This window comes from Pseudophryne corroboree, chromosome 4 (assembly GCF_028390025.1).
Source record: "Pseudophryne corroboree isolate aPseCor3 chromosome 4, aPseCor3.hap2, whole genome shotgun sequence".
In the NCBI taxonomy this organism is placed as follows: Eukaryota; Metazoa; Chordata; class Amphibia; order Anura; family Myobatrachidae; genus Pseudophryne; species Pseudophryne corroboree.
In genome coordinates, this window is record NC_086447.1 from 381,704,211 (window position 1) to 381,723,093 (window position 18,883).

Here is an 18,883-nt window from a genome sequence, read left to right on the forward strand (position 1 = left end):
GAAGAAACTGCAAGGGTGTAAATGGCCATCTTTAGCCCTCTGAGATAACACCGCTCCTACTCCAACGGAGGAGGCATCCACCTCTAAGATGAAAGGAGAGTCGATGTCATGCTGTTTCAGAACAGGCGCAGAGATGAACCTTTGTTTTAAAAGATGAAATGCTTGCATGGCTTCTTCAGACCACTTGGACGGGTTAGCACCCTTCTTAGTGAAAGCAGTAATAGGCGCCACAATGGTGGAAAAGTCTCGTATAAACTTTCGGTAATAGTTGGCGAACCCTAAGAACCTCTGGACCCCTTTGAGGGTTAAGGGTACCGGCCAATTTTGGATTGCTTGTAGTTTCTCAGGATCCATCTCTAGTCCGGAACCGGACACAATGTACCCTAGAAACGGAATGGACTTGACTTCAAAGACGCATTTTTCTAATTTGCAATAGAGATGATTGACACGGAGACGGGACAGAACCTCTTTAACCCAAAAACGATGTTCCTCTAAATCGTTGGCAAAAATGAGGATATCGTCTAGATAGACCACGACATGACGGTATAGAATGTCTCTGAAGATCTCATTGACAAAATGCTGGAAGACAGCTGGAGCATTGCTCAATCCGAAGGGCATGACGAGGTACTCATAATGTCCGTCACGGGTGTTAAAGGCGGTCTTCCACTCGTCACCCTCACGGATCCGGATGAGATTGTATGCACCTCGCAAGTCCAGCTTTGTAAAGATGGTAGCTCCGCTAACTCTGTCAAAGAGCTCAGTAATCAGGGGTAAAGGATAACGGTTCTTGATGGTAATGTCGTTCAAACCTCTGTAGTCGATGCACGGCCGCAGACCACCATCTTTCTTTTTTACAAAAAAGAAGCCTGCGCCGGCTGGAGAAGAAGAAGGTCGAATGAACCCCTTTGCTAGGTTCTCTTTAATATATTCCTCCATAGAATGCGTCTCAGGCAGAGACAACGGATAAGTTCGGCCTCGAGGTGGAACCTTCCCTGGAACGAGATCAATCGGACAGTCCCATTCTCTATGAGGAGGAAGGATATCAGCAGAAGCTTTACTGAACACATCCGTGAAATCTTGATATGGAGGAGGTGGAACATCAGACGACCTGGGGGAGGAAGAACAGACAGGCAATACTTTAAACAAACATGTCTCAGTACAGGAGGAACCCCATGCCAGGATTTGCGTAGTCGTCCAATCAATTGTAGGATTGTGAAGACGGAGCCATGGAAGGCCCAGAACCACAGGATGTGTGGCTCTTGGAATCACTAAAAAAGAAATAAGTTCGGAATGAAGAACTCCCACTCTCAGACGAACTGGTAGAGTCCTTAAAGAAATAACTGCATCAAAAATTTTGCTGCCATCCACGGCAGTTAAAGAAATGGACGAAGGAAGTCTCTCGGTGGGTAGGGACCACCGTTTAACATAGGCTTCGGTAATAAAGTTCCCAGCCGCTCCGGAATCAAGGAGGGCAATGACGTTCCGATAACGTTGAGCAACTTGAAGCGAGACTGGGAGATTACAATCTTGAGGAGATGGAGAGGAGATCATTACTCCTAGCCGGCCCTCTCCTTGGCGAGCTAGGATTTGGAGTTTCCCGGACGTTTGGGACAGGCATTAATGGTGTGAGACGGAGCTGCACAATAGAGACAGAGAAACTCGGAGAGACGTCTTCGGCGCTCAGCAGGAGTTAAACGGGAACGGCCAAGTTGCATGGGCTCATCTTTAGATGGTGACAGTTGACGAGGAGGAGCAGAAGATTTTGGAGCAGATGATCTTCCACGCTCAGTTGCTCTCTCTCTGAAACGTAAATCAACTTTCGTGCAGAGTGAAATTAGCTCATCTAACTTAGAAGGTAAGTCTCTGGTAGCTAACTCATCTTTAATACGCTCAGATAAGCCATGCCAGAATGCAGCATACAGGGCCTCGTCGTTCCATGCCAGTTTGGATGCCAGGATCTGGAACTGTATCAGATATTGTCCTACAGTACGTGACCCCTGGCGTAAACGGAGAATCTCGGATGAAGCTGAGGTTACCCGGCCTGGCTCGTCGAAGATTCGCCTGAATGTTGACACGAAGGCAGTGTAGGAAGATAGCAGGGTGTCGGACCTCTCCCATAACGGTGATGCCCAATCAAGGGCTGAGCCACTGAGAAGAGAAATAATGTAGGCAATTTTTGTACGGTCACTGGGAAAATTGCCAGGTTGTAGCTCAAACTGAATCTCACACTGGTTGAGAAATCCCCTGCAGAATCTTGGAGATCCGTCAAATTTTGCTGGCGTTGGAAGATGAAGACGTGGAGCAGAAGTGGGTAAGGTGGGTGGGGTTATAGCTGGAGTCACTGTGGTTGACGCACCAGACGCGCCTGATCCACGGAGAGTTGTCTGAATCCCATCCAGCCGAGTAGAGAGATCCTGGAGACAGCGGATGATGTGGCCCTGTGCAGCCTCCTGATGTTCTAGTCGGGCTGCCAGTTCTTGCATCGGCCTGGCCGCTTGATCCTGGTCTCCGGCTGGATTCATTAGGTCAGTGCTTACTGTCACAACTGAGGGCCTGAGCTGACGGGAGGCAGCCTCAGTTGTAGGGGCTGAGATGTACCGGAACCTGGGAGGTTGTATCAGACCCCTGGACATGTAAGTAACATGAATAATAACTGCCCGAAGGCGTGACCACGACAACTTGGATAAAAGTCAATGATGTTTATTATGACAACTCCGCAACACAGCAGCAGTAAAAGAAAACGTATAAGTCAGCAAAGAATAAATACAGTTCCTGGGTACTACAGGATGGCAGGAGCCACAGGGCACTGGTAGTGTGAGATAGTTCTTATGATCTTCTAGATGGAAAGTCCTTACCAGGCCCGACTGTAGCAATGGAGATAACCCAGGATTGTGCCAGCTGGTGTTCCAGGAAAAGCTAGGTTGCTGAAGATAAAACAGCTGCTGTGGATACTGGCTGGAACCAGACTGTTGTTAGCACGGAGTGGATACTGGCTGGAACCAGTTAAATAATAAATTAACTTGGGAGCGATGAAATATGAACTGAAATGTAGAACTTGAGAGCGGAGAATTAATAATACCGGTGGAGAGTGGTAAAGTGTAGAAAGGACACCGGCCCTTTAAGGGAAGCTGTACTCTGCTGGAAGCTGAGCTGGAAGCAGGTAATGTTGTAGCTGGAAACAGATGAATCCACAATGGATTGGAGAGTCAGGCTACACCGCAGGTGGAATGCTGGTGCGGGTCTCTATGGTGGAAGTCTTGAGACAGGAGCTGGAACCTGGAAGACAATCACAGGAGAGAGACAAACAGGAACTAGGTTTGACAACCAAAGCACTGACGCCTTCCTTGCTCAGGCACAGTGTATTTATACCTGCAGCAAGGAAGGGATTGGCTAGGCAATTATGCAGATTAACAATACTGACAACAGATTGGAGGAAATGATCAGCTGACAGAATCCAAGATGGCTGCGCCCATGCAGACACTTGGAGGGAAGTTTGGTTTGTAATCCATGTGGTAATGAAAACAGTAATGGCGGCGCCGGCCACTGGAGACAGGAGACGCCAGGCTGACAAGTGCACATCCAACCACGCGGACACAGCGGAGGCCGCGGCTGACGTAATCGCCACTCTGACACTCTGCATGCAGAAGCTCAGGGACGGCGGCGGAGGCCGCGGGAGATGCCATGCCGGATGTAATAAGGCGTTACTGTGACAGCGTCTCAGAGAGACAGGAGAGGATGCAGGAATGTGAACATTAGGATAACAGATGGGATCCGGTCCTGGAGCGCTGAGCCAGCCTTAGGAGGCATCTGATGGGTAAGAAATGGCGTCCAGATACCCGGATCGTGACACTATGCTTATCAAGGTCTTAGGGGTTAATTTTTTAATGAAAATACTGTTATATTTTAAATGAAAATCCAAATTACACTTTTATAACATTAAACAAAACATGAGAAACATTTAAGTACTTTAGAATTACTGAGAATATATAATTCGTAAACTGCATGACCCAACAAGAAAGCATAAAGGGCTAATTCAGATGTGGTTGCTCTTGCGATTATTTTTGCTCTCTTTTGCCGTATGCAATCGTGACTATATGCTAATACAGGTTGAGTATCCCATATCCAAATATTCCGAAATACGGAATATTCCGAAATACGGACTTTTTTGAGTGAGAGTGAGATAGTGAAACCTTTGTTTTTTGATGTCTCAATGTACACAAACTTTGTTTACTACACAAAGTTATTAAAAATATTGTATTAAATGACCCTCAGGCTGTGTGTATAAGCTGTATATGAAACATAAATGAATTGTGTGAATGTACACACACTTTGTTTAATGCACAAAGTTATAAAAAAATATTGGCTAAAATTACCTTCAGGCTGTGTGTATAAGGTGTATATGAAAGATAAATGTATTATGTGCTTAGACTTGGGTCCCAACACCATGATATCTCATTATGGTATCTAATTATTCCAAAATACGGAAAAATCCGATATCCAAAATACCTCTGGTCCCAAGCATTTTGGATAAGGGATACTCAACCTGTATGGGCAAAAGCTAACCTGAAAACTGCTGTTGCATCATTTCCATCTGACTGCACACAGTGCTGGCATGTTGCAAAGTCTAAGCACCCATGTAGACGCACAGGCTGAGCTGCTCACCTAAGATGTAGAGGGCTCTCCAGTAGCAAGTAAGATCGCAACTGCTATTTTATGCATGCCCAGAAAATTATATCTAAACTGCCATGACACACCTGCATTTACTGGACCACTGCCTGTTAAAACTCCCAAACACTGTCTTCCTGTCACTCACTTTGCAATTAATCCCTTGTTGCGACCTTTATTGCAATTCACTCACTGAACATGCACATTGTGGCTTAGATGCATGCGTAGTAAGAGAACATGGACCAAATTACGTACAATAGCTGCTTTGCGACTGCATTTGAATTATGGGAGTCATTCCGAGTTCATTGTAGCTGTGCTAAATTTAGTACAGCTACGATCATCCACACTGACATGCTGGGGGGATGCCCAGCACAGGGCTAGCCCGCCCCGCATGTCAGTCCCTGCCTCGTTGCTAAAGTACAAAAGCATTGCACAGCGGCGATGCTTTTGTACTTCAGGAGTATCTCCCGGCCAGCGCAGCTTTTGCGTGCTGGCCGGGAGCTTCTCATCGCTGCCCGGCTCACAGCAGCTGCGTGTGATGTCATGTAGCTCTGGCCACGCCTGCATTGGCCGGACCACGCCCACAAAATGGTGGCCAAATGCCGCTGTGCCACCCCCTCCAGCCCAGCAACCGCCTCTGCCTGATTGTCAGCCATGCACCGGCGCACTGCGGCGCCGGCGCATGCAGAGTTCTGACCTAATCGCTGTGCTGCGATAAACTTCAGCGAACAGTCAGGTCAGAATGACCTCCTATGCCCTATATTTTAAAATGTTGGCAACCATATTATTTATCTGTTTTTGTTTATTTTAGCTTTAACCCACTGCTACATTGTAAACCTTTAGGCCAACTTATTTAATATTAATATGGAGATATACTCCAACACAATCATTATGCAATAGTAAGTTGCCTGCATATGCTGTAGATTCTTAAAACTTAACAAATACTTAATTTACAGTAAATACCGATTCATAGACAACCTGTAGCTTTCCAGCCTTTGCTGATCTAAAACTCTAACATATTGCATATTAGCTTTTGTCCTAGAGTTTTGTCACTCAATAATAGCTGCTGAAGGCTTCTAAATCTGTTCAAGTGTACTCATATTAAATATATTATATTTATAAGTAAATTAATTAAGCCTATATGGAAACTTTATCAATTACATTTAACAATGGACAAGAATAAACTATGCACCATGAATTATATGATGAAATGTACTGTATAATACACAATTGAAGCATATACACTATATGTAAACTGTAATAAATATATAAACAGTGAGTTCCAATGCCATTGGTTACTATGTCGTAATTGTGTAATACTATAACTTCAGTTTTCATTGGGAATACGTGTAAGGAATAATGCACCCCCTGCTTTAATTTATTATAGGTATTAGAATTTTAAAGTCACATTGGAAGCCTAATATTATTGTCTTGGCACAAAAATATTTTGGTTTATACTACAGTATACTATTATATTTACATTAGATTGGGCACTATTCCATATACATTTTATATACTTCTGCATTTACCAAATTATATTTTATATTTTCCAATCCACAGTTTTACACTTTTGAGTTTTCAGTAGAATATTTACAGTATAATTTGTTCTGATACACAATGTTGTGACATGAGAAATGTGTTGCTCATACTCACTGCAATACATTTCACACTATATTAACCATCCTTCCCATATTATTACTAATACAATCTCAAAGTATCAAAGAGAGAGGTAACATGTTAGTGATTGATTGATTACTTATTTAATGTGCGCTATGCATGTATCTATAAAAATGGATTAGTTTTCCAAATTCATGTTCTGACCTTATGTGTTATTATTTTACTTCTTAAAAATGTCAAGCTGCAGTCCCACATCCATTACATACTTGCAGAGTCAAGGAAAAATAATCAATTTAAAAGCAATTTATTTACTATGGGTCACATACCATACTGCAATGTAATCATTCACTTGTTCGGTCTGGAGTAAAGTAAAGTTAATATAAACCCCATGACCCTGTGGAACAGAAATAAACCAAGTACAGTCCTTTGAGTTGGGATACTCATCTGGAAATCCTGGTGAGTAAATGGTGCCATTCTCTGATGACACATTATATCCACAAGGTGCTGCAAGGGAAACAATGCACATTAAAATACAGAAATTCACCTACAAACTGAGCTTTAATATGTTTTCAAATAGATGCCAGGTTTTTCTCTACGGGAGAATTCAATCCATTGCAATGTGCTCCCAGACAATACCGCTATGTCCAACTATGCACATTACATGCTTGCACCCTTACAGTACACAAGCTTCACTAATTATCCCTTAACCTCTATACTATATGAGGGAACATTTGCTAAAAAAGGCATTCAAAGTGGCTTCAAACCACTCTTATACAATATATACACTTACTGCGAAACAAACACCCTATTGAATTTTCTCCCATGAATGTCCTGGCAATATTTTAGCTATATACAGTATACCCTTTAGAAGATGATTCTATTTTTTTGATTAAAGTATATTTGCTACCTTCAATCTCTTATTTCTGAAAATTATATGTTGCTATTCATATAGCCATGAGACTTAAAAGCAACAACAACTGTAAAATTTGCAGATGAATTAACAATTAGGGGGAAATTCAGATGATCACAAACACATTTTGTGTGGGGAAAAAAAGGGACTTTACCACAATTTATTCCTGATAGTGTTATTGGGCAATCAATTGCGACCCATTTTTTGTGTGTGCCCAAACTGATCAGGGCTAATTGAATATGCCCTAGGGATCAATTTACCATGGCTGATTGAATGCCCACCTTATTTTCAATTGTGAGGCAGCAGAAATCTAGTCCATGTAAAGAATTTTGCCCACACATTGAAAAAGGCAAAACTAATCTCAATATAAGTAGCACTGCCAGAAGTGAAAAGCTTAAAATGCAGAGGCCACTGATTCTTAATTCAAGGGAGTAAACCAGGGATTTAAATTTTTTTAAACTATCATTTATGACTCACATTAATATTTTATAAGAAACTTTATACTATTTCAGATCACTTTTCTACTGCTAAGGTGTAACATCTTTCAGCTGACCCACACGTTCCCAAGATTTGAAAAGGTCATTCTGAACATCTAGAAGTCCATAAAGACCATTTTAAAGTCCATAAAGAATAACAAGCTCTAGGGATAGATAGCCTTTCTGCCATCAAACCTAGCTTTTAACTTGATTATTCTCTTTCAATTTCTGTTATCAATAGACACAATTGATAGCGAAGCATAATTGGCCATCCTATTGTAACTGTGGGCCTGATTTTAAGTTGGAAATAAAGTAAGAAAAAGCTACAGTAAGTAACTGTACACCTGGACAAACCATGTTGTACAGCAAGTCGGGCATATTTAAAATGTGCAGAGAGATTTAGATTTGAGAGAGGTACTGTGCAGTTACGTCTCAACTGTAACCTGAATTGCTGTGTTAAAATAAAGCATTCCTGCATTTATGAACTATGTGCAAAAGCAACCAGTATAAGCAGCTTCAGACTTTCCACCTATCTACAAAGCTCTCAAGAACCACGTTGTCACCAAACCCAGCCAACTTTCATCCTACCTCTCTATTTCATGCTCACCGTCTACCCCTTCTGTGTCACCCCTTTCTGTCTGCCACTCCCCTTTAGAATGTAAGTCCTCACAAGTAGGGCCCTCTTCCATCAAGTGCTTTTCCTTCTCTTACTTAAACCATCTTCTACTCAATACTCCCTTTGACAGCAGCACTGCAGCACCAAATCCCTTGGTTTTTCTGCCACTCTGATACTTATTTCAGTGTTGTCTGATGATGGAGCAATGTTTATATAATTATCATATATTGTCTTGAACTGTAGTGACTGTTTTCTTATTTTGCCCCTACAAATTTGGAGATAAATCACCTGGCTTGGATAGTCCCCTTATATCAACCACACTCTCGACCAATGGCAGTCTCTTCCCCACTTGTACCCCTGACACCCAACTTTTTAAACAAATTTTCCAAATTTCAGGAATTATTGTGGAAATCAAAACTGTCTACTATGGCAAGTATGTTTAAAATGTCAAAGTATTAAATACAAAGGTTGAATGGATTTCCTTTTTGTTCTCTAAACACTGTATAATCAATTTGTTAAAATCAATGGGTTACCAGGAAACACTGGTCATTACCAACAGCACTAAATATTTTTAACATGAATACATTTCAAACAAACTTGCAAGAATTTGGGAGGGGCAAGAAGGTATTCTCAATCAAAAGGGCAACTTTTAATTTTTCTAAAACAAATGTACAAATATTACCTTAATAAAATAGTAGTTGAAGTCAAGACCCAATGTAAATGCCTTTCAGCAACATGCAAAGTAGGGAACGGGAGCACCTAATACGTTTCCCAAATACTTTCCATTGCTGTACATTTAGCAACATAGATGGAAAGATACTAAATCTTGCTTTTATACTTTTGCACAGTTATAGCTAATCAACAGGCATATAGGTCAAAATGTATTAAGCCTTAAAAAGTGATAAATTAGAGAGTGATAAAGATAAAGTACCAACAAATCAGCACCTAACTGTTATTTTTGAAACATATCCTGCAACATGGCAGCTAGGATGCAGATTGGCTGGTACTTTATTACTCTTTGTCACTCCACACTTTTTCACTTTTTAAGGCTTAATACAATTGGGCCATAGACACCTCAAACCATGATGAACCAGAAAAAAATTGTGCACCTACAGACAGAAGAGAAATGCAGATTTGCTGACACCTCAACCAGAAAAGAAAAGCAGCTAAAGTTACCCACACAGTCAATTATACGAATTCAAATTTGAAATTAAACATACAATTTGATGTTTTTTAGGGTTGAGGGTTACAGGTTCATTTTATAAACCTAAGTAGTCATAATGTCTGACTACTCAAATAAGTTTAGTTTTTTCTCTCTTTGAATTTTATTGTTCCCAATAGACATGGTTGCAGCCATACATTTTATATAACTAACTACTGTATCCAATTTTTCTAAACCATTAATATTTACAGAGAGGCACATATTTTCCAGTACTATAATATAGTTTTATTGCCATCACAAAGAGCATTAAATGGCCCTAACTAGAACACTAACAGGTAGAACCAATGTGAAGAACGGAAAAGGCTACATTCTATTATACTGCACATATGAGAAATGCTTATGAGGGTACAGTGTCCTACACTTCATTTAAGCCAGCCACTGTAAATGAGCTTTGTTAGACTTTTTCATGGGTACAAAAGTTATCGACTATTTTTTCTTATGATTATTATCCTTAGCAACAAATGTTTTGTGAAGCAGAAAAACAACAGACCCAGTCAGTGCTCTATGAGGAACTGCTTAATACGTACACAATAATAAAACATTAGGGCTAATGAATCACACAGCAAATTGTCCAATTTATGCCATCACACTTAGTTTTCTCTAGAGAGCCTTACAGAATGTGTGAGTTACAATGCTTATCTCCAAAACAATAAATAATTGTATAAAAGCTTTGCTATTTATACAGATTCAATAATGTTATTTAAAAACACGGTTTAGTGATTACTATTGTCATTATTTGTAAAGTCAGACTGCAGTACATTTTAGTTCTCTATTAATTAATCTTAAAAAATTAGCCTTCAACATTGTTTTGTGAGGCAGTTGAAAAAGAAGTAATTGGCAGACAAGCTCTCAGGATAATGTACTTACCTTCACATTTTGGAAAGGGATAGTTCCAATTTCTATTAATACCATGTTGGCAAGTAAGAACAGCATGTCCTATCAAAACATATCCTGGATAACATTCAAAAGATATTGATTGTCCCACGCTATAATCAGAATTAATGCTGTATCCATTCTTAAAAGGATGAGGATCTGGACAGTTTTGCAATTCATATGCTGAAAAATAAAGTTAACACTTGAAAAAAGGTAGTGATTTTAGAAATCCAACCTTTTAGAAAATAATATAAGTAAAAGCAAGCATTATTGACAAAATTTGAAAACAAGGCCAGAGTTATGTACCTTCATTATTACCAGTCATTATCAGTAACTCTAACTGCACATTTTAATGACATTTGTGTATACAATGTCATTATCCACCATATATATGGATACAAATTAAATAAACTCTGTGTGGAATCGTCCTTTTTTGTTCTGTCAACATTTCTAATCAGAGTGACTTCTAACTAATCAAAGCCAAGCCACTTTTTGTTAGATTGATTGTGTGTAAGCCTGTCATTTGTAATGTGGTCCTCTGAGGATCAGAACTGTCTTTGATTACAGTATGTGTGTTGTTTGGATTGAAAATCTTCAAGCAAAGAGAGAACCTCCTAGAACAAGGAGATAAATCAGATGAAGAGCAAGGGTGTAGTGGCTATTTTTGTTTGCAATAAAACATTTTTTCAATGTCTATTTATCAATTATATAATTGTTTCATATACATTTGTATAATTTTCTGTTACAACCTGACCCACCATTTTAGAGATGTGGCATAACCCCTAGTGCTTTTTCCCTGGAGTGCCAGAGGCCAAATGTTATGGGTTTCCCTGCTATAGTGTTCTCAACTAATGCCACTGGACTTCAGGTGAGTCTTGGTGCTGGGCAAGTGGGAGGGTGGTGGAGGGATTATGGCATAACACTGTGCCTCCTCATTGTCTATGTACATATGGGAACATTTATATCCCTTTCCTGCACTCCCAGGTAAACTATAAGCTAGTGTTGGTGCGGTCAAAACTTTTTTTGGGGGGAGGCCCATATTTTATTATGTATTTAATTTAAAAGAGTATTAGAAAACCAGTTATCAACTTAATGATGATGATGATAATGATGATAGGTGTATTAATGGATGATGATGCCCTTAATAGTGTATCATAATGCTTTGCTCAAACTCATGCACTTACTCCTATATGCTGAGCCTGCAGACACATATACTACATTTTGAGTATAACGCAGCATCAGATCCTCAGTATTAAATGTTTTTTTTAAAAGAGTTTCTTGTTCTGATATTTTAACTGCTAATTTGTGAGAGTGGGGAGTTTATGAAAAAAACAAAGCTTAAATTAACAAGGAAAAACCATAAAAAGAATGTATTTTGCTCTAGTGTTCTTAGAAAAGTTCAACGGAATTTTAAAAAAAAATGGTAACAGGTAATGTTACACTCAGAACCTTTTTTCTGTATGTGTTTGTATTATATGACTAAGAACTGTAAAGTTTATTGTTTTGTTCAGATGCAATAAAGTCATCTGTATATAACAATTGAACACTGCTCTTGACACCTATGAATTTATACAATGTACTTAGTACAGTATTACTAAGTACTACGTTTTAAACCAATGTTTTACTATATGCAGCAAGAACAGTAATAAAGCATATATAATAGTATCAGTTCCTTAAAAGTATGATCCCATTATGGCAGTTACTACATTGAAATGCATGTGTATATGTTTTGGATCTATAAAACAAATTGAACAATATAAACATAAATATCTGCAAAGCAGTCACATGAAATAACAGCAAAGCCATAAAAACAATAAACCTAATAAAACAGCATGTTTACACTGTTACCAAAGAACACAGTGTTTCCATTCTGTCCATGTGAATTTAATGGAATATTCTGAAATTCTCAAAATATTTATTTGGCTTCTTATTAGAAAGTTTGAAATATGCTTGATAAGTTCAAATAAAACTTTATTAAAGTTATCATTTAAATAATGTAGCAAAACAAAATGAGGATTATGTAATAAGCATTACGTACAAAAGTAATAGAGATACAATTTCCAAGATAAGATGAGCAATTTGGGAAAGTTTGCTGAACTTCAGTATTATTAAACCTTGGCTATCACAACTAACACTCTCCATTAAATCTTAAAACTGTGAACAAAGTAGAAAACTTGAGGGTTTTTTTCTGCTTCCATTTTAGGTATGCTCAGAGGAAAATTACAGTAATATTTCAAGGTTGTTGTTTCTGAGACCTGAATCTGTATAGTAACCCTAAAGACAATATCTTTTCTCAGAAGCTTATAAAATATCTGCACTATTCTAGAACTCAATAAGAAAAATAAAACTACTGTTTGCTATCTATTATTTGTTAGTGTAACCTGCATTTAGGAAGGGCTTCATCCAATACAGGAATATAAATGTGAATATTGTACCAGGTGAGACAGCTGTAAATTGTATCTGTTAAAGGTTAGTAAACAGATTTAATAAGCATATGATAAGATAATAGCTTTCTACAGATTTTAAATGTCATAAAAAAAATAAATCAAATTGAACATCTACAGTAATGTGTATATGCATATGTTTTAAATTAACTCAGAGTGCGGTATTCAATTCTTTTCACCCCCTTCCACACCCATTCTGTTTCTGCTGACAGGAGAGGTATAATAATTTCAGCTCGCTAGCCCTGGGTTAGCGAGGACACCCAACCATTTAAGCAGCTAAACCTGATTACTATTAGTGCTATATGCGCAATAACGGGGATCACTTTAGAAAGGAGATTGGACGTGATGTATCATTTGAATACCACCCAGAAACTCAGTCGCACACAGATATACAAGTGATGCATATCAAATTAATCAGCACGGTCTCCTGGTGCATCCTAGTTGCATTGCATTGCAATGTATTTTCAGCAAAAAAAAAAAAAAGACAAATGCTAGTGGAGTTGCAGTGGACCTGTAAGCACACTCCCACCAGACATTTCCCGTTGTGTGGCGTATAAAGGCTATATGAATGAGAACACATCTGTAAATTTGGTTGTTAGCACTGAAATTTGCATGCCATGTGCAGTGGTTTACAAACTCCAAGAAAAATCTCTACTTAGTAAATTTTCACCAAAGTCAACTTTAAGACTAAACATGCATAATAGATTTCATACAGAGAATACACAGTCCACTTTTTGTATTTCATCATTATGGTTTAGACTTCTACTCTCTGCTTTGATACTCTCTTTAATACTCAGTCACACAGTTTATTTGATGTAAAATTATGGAATCATTAACTATGTATCTATGTGTCCACAGACAATAGATGTAGTACCCACATTTCTTTATACAGTATGCTCATAACAAGGAAAAAGTATGTTCTATTTGTTTCTTTTATAATACGGGTTGAGTATCCCAGAAATATTTTGGATATTGGATTTTTCCGTATTTTGGAATAATTGCATACCATAATGAGACATCATGGCGAAGGGACCTAAGTCTAAGCACAAAATGCATTTATGTTTCATATACACCTTGTACACAGCCTGAAGGTCATTTTAGCCAATATTTTTAATAACTTTGTGCATTAAATAAAGTATGTGTACATTCACACAATTAATTTATGTTTCATATACACCTTATACACACAGCCTGAAGGTCATTTAATACAATATTTTTTAATAACTTTGTGTATTAAATAAAGTTTGTGTACATTGAGCCATCAGAAAACAAAGGTTTCATTATCTCACTCACAAAATTCCGTATTTTGGAATATTGGGATATGGGATACTCAACCTGTAATACCAAATTCATGTTTAACACGTATGAAAGGAAAAAGTAGGGAAGCAGTTTTTTTCATTGTTGTTACTGAGTAATATGTACAAGTGCACAGTTGTATACTTAATATAGTAAGTTACCTTGGTATACCAGTTTAAACCCTTGTCGATTTTCAGAATGGTCACTGAAAAAGTGAATGAGAACTTCATGAGTTGTGCTGAGCAAAGATGATGGAAGTTCAGTACCACTAAACTGCCCAATTTGAGAACTTGTATAATAAGGTCCATTTTGGATTTCAAGAATGTCATGATTAGCCTCAGTCGAAAAATTTTCAAATTGTATGTGAACACCTGTAAATAGTAATGATAATAGATAAATAATAACAGTAGTATTAGTAGTAGTAATAATAATAATAACAATAATAATTATAATAAAACACAGTAAATTAATGCATACAATAATTGCATACTGCAAACAAATGTTTTGGCAAATCTCTGGACTCCAAAACAGCAAATGAGGTTATGTTTCAATAATATAAACCAACAGCTTTCAAACAGGGTGCCATAGCAACCTGGAGTGCCACAAGGAACTTACAGGGGTGTCATGGATTGGTGGTACAGGACCAAATAAAATTATTTATGGTCCATGTAATAGGCAAAACCAGTTGTGGTGTCTGCCAATCATAAAATATGTGGACAAACAGAAGCGCAACCCTGTCCACAACCACATAGCTGAACCAAAGGATGACAGGTAAGCACATTTGCTTACTGTAATATTTTTTTCTCTATTTCTCAGTAAGAAACTCTAGTCTTAGGGATGCCATAAAAGTGTTTAATGAAAGATTGCTAACCACTGATCTAAACCATTTAGTAAATAATACATATGGAAGAATATATTATGAGTTACAGTACAGTTCATATATGGGGGGTCATTCCGAGTTGTTCGCTTGCAAGCGGATTTTAGCAGATTTGCTCATGCTAAGCCGCCGCCTACTGGGAGTGAATCTTAGCATCTTAAAATTGCGAACGATGTATTCGCAATATTGCGATTACATACCTCGTAGCAGTTTCTGAGTAGCTTCAGACTTACTCGGCATCTGCGATCATTTCACTGCTTGTCGTTCCTGGTTTGACGTCACAAACACACCCAGCGTTCGCCCAGACACTCCCCCGTTTCTCCAGCCACTCCTGCGTTTTTTCCGGAAACGGTAGCGTTTTTTCCCACACGCCCATAAAACGGCCTGTTTCCGCCCAGTAACACCCATTTCCTGTCAATCACATTACGATCGCCAGAACAATGAAAATGGCGTGAGTAAAATTCCAAAGTGCATAGCAAATTTACTTGGCGCAGTCGCAGTGCGGACATTGCGCATGCGCATTAAGCGGAAAATCGCTGCGATGCGAAGATTTTTACCGAGCTAACAACTCGGAATGACCCCCATAGTACATTGCTACCAAAGTGACTAAATTGTGACCTTTGTGATGCTTTCTTGTTGGACTAAAATTATATCTTCTTGTATACAAATTTGATAACGTGCACTGATGAAATTATGTTTTTACATTCCACTGAATAAAGATTCTGCCTGATAAAAAGATAAAACCTGAAACCTACATTGTATATCAAGACTAAACAGGAAGAACCTACAGTAAATACAAAATGTCAGTAATCTCAGTTTCTGCTATGAGAACTCCATGTAGGTAGCATAAATAATTGTTGGTACATCAGGATCTATTTTTTTATTACCACAGTATAAAGCAGTATAAGGAGTCATCTTACAGTGCCACTAAAACCATAGCATTGAGTGGAATCACAAAACGAAGCTTTCTATACATCCCTGTTGCAAACATTATATAATATATGATTATTTTGCTGTGAACGATGATACAAAATTAATATTTTGACAAAGATTTAGAGGAGGGTGGTGGTTTTTCCAAATATGTTAAATGTACATATTTAAGTGTTGAATAGTGGTACAGTAAACTGATTGTGATTATATGAATTTCTGATAACTTCTCTTCTTACTCTTATGTGTCTCCCTCTTCTTTTACAATACAAACACAGTATAGAATTGTGGCCCTCATTCCGATTTAATCGCACGGTAGCTTTTTTTAGCTGCCATGCGATCAGATAGTCATCACCTATGGGGGAGTGTCTCCTTGCATAGCAAGGCTGCATTCTCTTGTGCAGCCGAGCTATGAAAAAACATTTTGTGCAGTTGAGTAGGTCTGGACTTACTTACCCACTGCAATCACTTCAGCCTGTCAGGTCCCGGAATTGAGGTTAGACATCCGCCCTCCAAACACCTCGACACACCTGCGTTGGACTCACCACTCCCCGAAAATGGTCAGTTGATGCCCGGATCCGCCTTCTGCCTGTCAATCTTCTTGCATTCACCGCTGCGAAGTCTTTCTTCGTAGTTCTTGTCATTGCCCAGCGACAGCCGTTGCCGGATAATGACATGCTTGCGCATTGCAGCCGCAGCACATGCACAGTTCCGACCCAATCGCACGGCTGCGATATAAAGTGCAGCATGTGATCGGGTCGAAATTACCCCCTATATCCTCTTCCTCCTACATAGCAAATCCCTAAGAATTAAGGTTGATTTTTTTTAAGAAAAACAAGTACAACTTTCAAAGTGGTTGTTGGGAATCTATGCTCACTTGGATTGTCATTTAATCCAGTCTTGTACGATTTAATGAAGTATACCATAGTCATTTATTACTATACTATAGGCTTTGATTAATCAAGATACGAACCATAGCCTACTGGTAATATCATCTTCCAGGTGCAATCTAAATTGCTTGGGTAGTTTCCTGGAAAGCCTGGGCTTAAAATCACTCCACCCATATTTGTCAATGTTCCTCCACACTTAGCTAAAAGAGAAAAAAACATAAGATGCAAAAAGTGACACATTTTTAATTAAAATAATCTTTAGTTTTATTTCTAATGTTTTGGTGTTGAAATAAAAGAATTATGTTCTAAGAAACTCTCAACCTTTTCATAGTAACTGACAAATGACCTTAGCTCTATTATACACAAAGGAATGCATTATTTTTTAAATAACTCTTTCCAGCTCATTTTAGTGAGGGTTACATAGAAGGCACAGTATTGGAACACAAAACAATCTAGTTTTTTTTTCTCAAAATTTCCATGATGTATTTTTTGCAATATTTGTACAAAATGGAGAATGCAACTGTCAGCTGTTTTAAAAATTTTTTAGATACCATACTCATTCAAATATTTATCCTTGTACTTCCAATATTTCAATTATAACATAACCCAATGACATTACATTTGTAGTGATCTTTTTCCTTTCATTGTATACAAATATAAAACAAGCTACAGTATGCAACAATCTGCCTTTACCCTATGCTGTGTAAAGTAATTTCTAATTATGTTTTAATTGTGCAATTAGACATTTTAACACAGTATCTGTTAAAGTTGGCTTTTGCCCATGAACAATTAATCACTTTGACATTTTTCTGTATAAAAATAATACATTTTACTAGTTATTAGTTGAAAAAAATAATGAGTTTAAATTTTTTTAACATAAATACTCTATCAACTACCGCTGTGACATATCAGCATTGTCATAATCAAAATCATCATCTACATCCCCATTTATTTGTGAGGTGTAACAAACTGCACAGCTTCAGTCTGAACAACAAATAATTCCAAATTCAAGTAATAGTACGATGGTGTTATTTAAACTTCAAACATTATGCCCCATGTTATCAGAGGGTGTCAATACTGTAACCTTCTACCTTATGGTGTAAATACAAATATGTTTATTTCTTATCACATATACACTGCATTCTATACTTAGGCTGGACATTAAAGTTGGTGCCCATCATGTTTTTAAAAATGATAATTTTGTTGCACATAAAAGAATTCTCAATTTATTATAATTAGATAATTTCATTTGCAGTTTAAGGATTTCATTGGCAAAATAAATGCTATCCAAACAAATTACATACTCTTACCAATACACAGAGGAGAAGGATAATTCCAACGACGTACCGTACCAGGCATGCATGATATATGTGAATGCCCCTGTTGATGGTGATAGACAAATAATTAGCAACATTATAAACCCATATGTAAAAGTGTTGGTTAAATATTACAAAATAAAAGCTTGTGTTTATGGGAAAATCTTTATTGTAAAGGATGGTTATTTACCTCATTGTTAATGAGGTATCTTATAAAGAAGCCTTAATATAGATATATTTTCTATGTTGCTTATTTACTGTATCATTGACATCCATTTTTATAGCCATGAATGGGTTGGGACTATTTTACTGGCAGCCGGGATATTGGCCGATTTACTGGCTCCGATCCCAGCCACAGAATGTTAGCAGGGGGGAGAGCAAGCACAATGAAGCCCCGTGCAGGCTTGCTACAGGTGCTATTATCACTCTATTGGTGTTGTGGACACCAATGAGTGGGAGTAGTCCCTTCTAGTTGGCATGCCGACTGTTGCTATTTTCAGTGTTCTGGATGCAGAGGGAGGTATTGTGACCGTTGGTCTCCTGACCATCAATCAAATAACTACATCCCCCATGAACTTAATTAATATGAATACTTACTAACATAAAGTACCTACCTGTAATGTGTATCCAGGCTCACATTGGAAAGATACCACATCATTAACCATATATCGGTCTCCAACATTTATACCATTGGTTGGTAACAATGGTTCTGGACAAGCAGTAAGTCCTACAGCTATTGTAAAGGAAGAACAAT

The 18,883-nt window shown here is 38.1% G+C and overlaps 1 protein-coding gene across 1 annotated transcript in view; it reads right to left on the minus strand.

Moving 5' to 3' along the window:
- Nucleotides 1-18,883, minus strand: part of CSMD1 (CUB and Sushi multiple domains 1) — a 2,470,978-nt gene that overhangs the window by 256,552 nt on the left and 2,195,543 nt on the right. Inside the window, 6 exon segments of the mRNA XM_063916678.1 lie at nt 6,609-6,786; nt 10,374-10,562; nt 14,281-14,490; nt 16,897-17,013; nt 18,124-18,193; nt 18,744-18,862. Coding sequence (XP_063772748.1) covers nt 6,609-6,786; nt 10,374-10,562; nt 14,281-14,490; nt 16,897-17,013; nt 18,124-18,193; nt 18,744-18,862 — 883 coding nt within the window.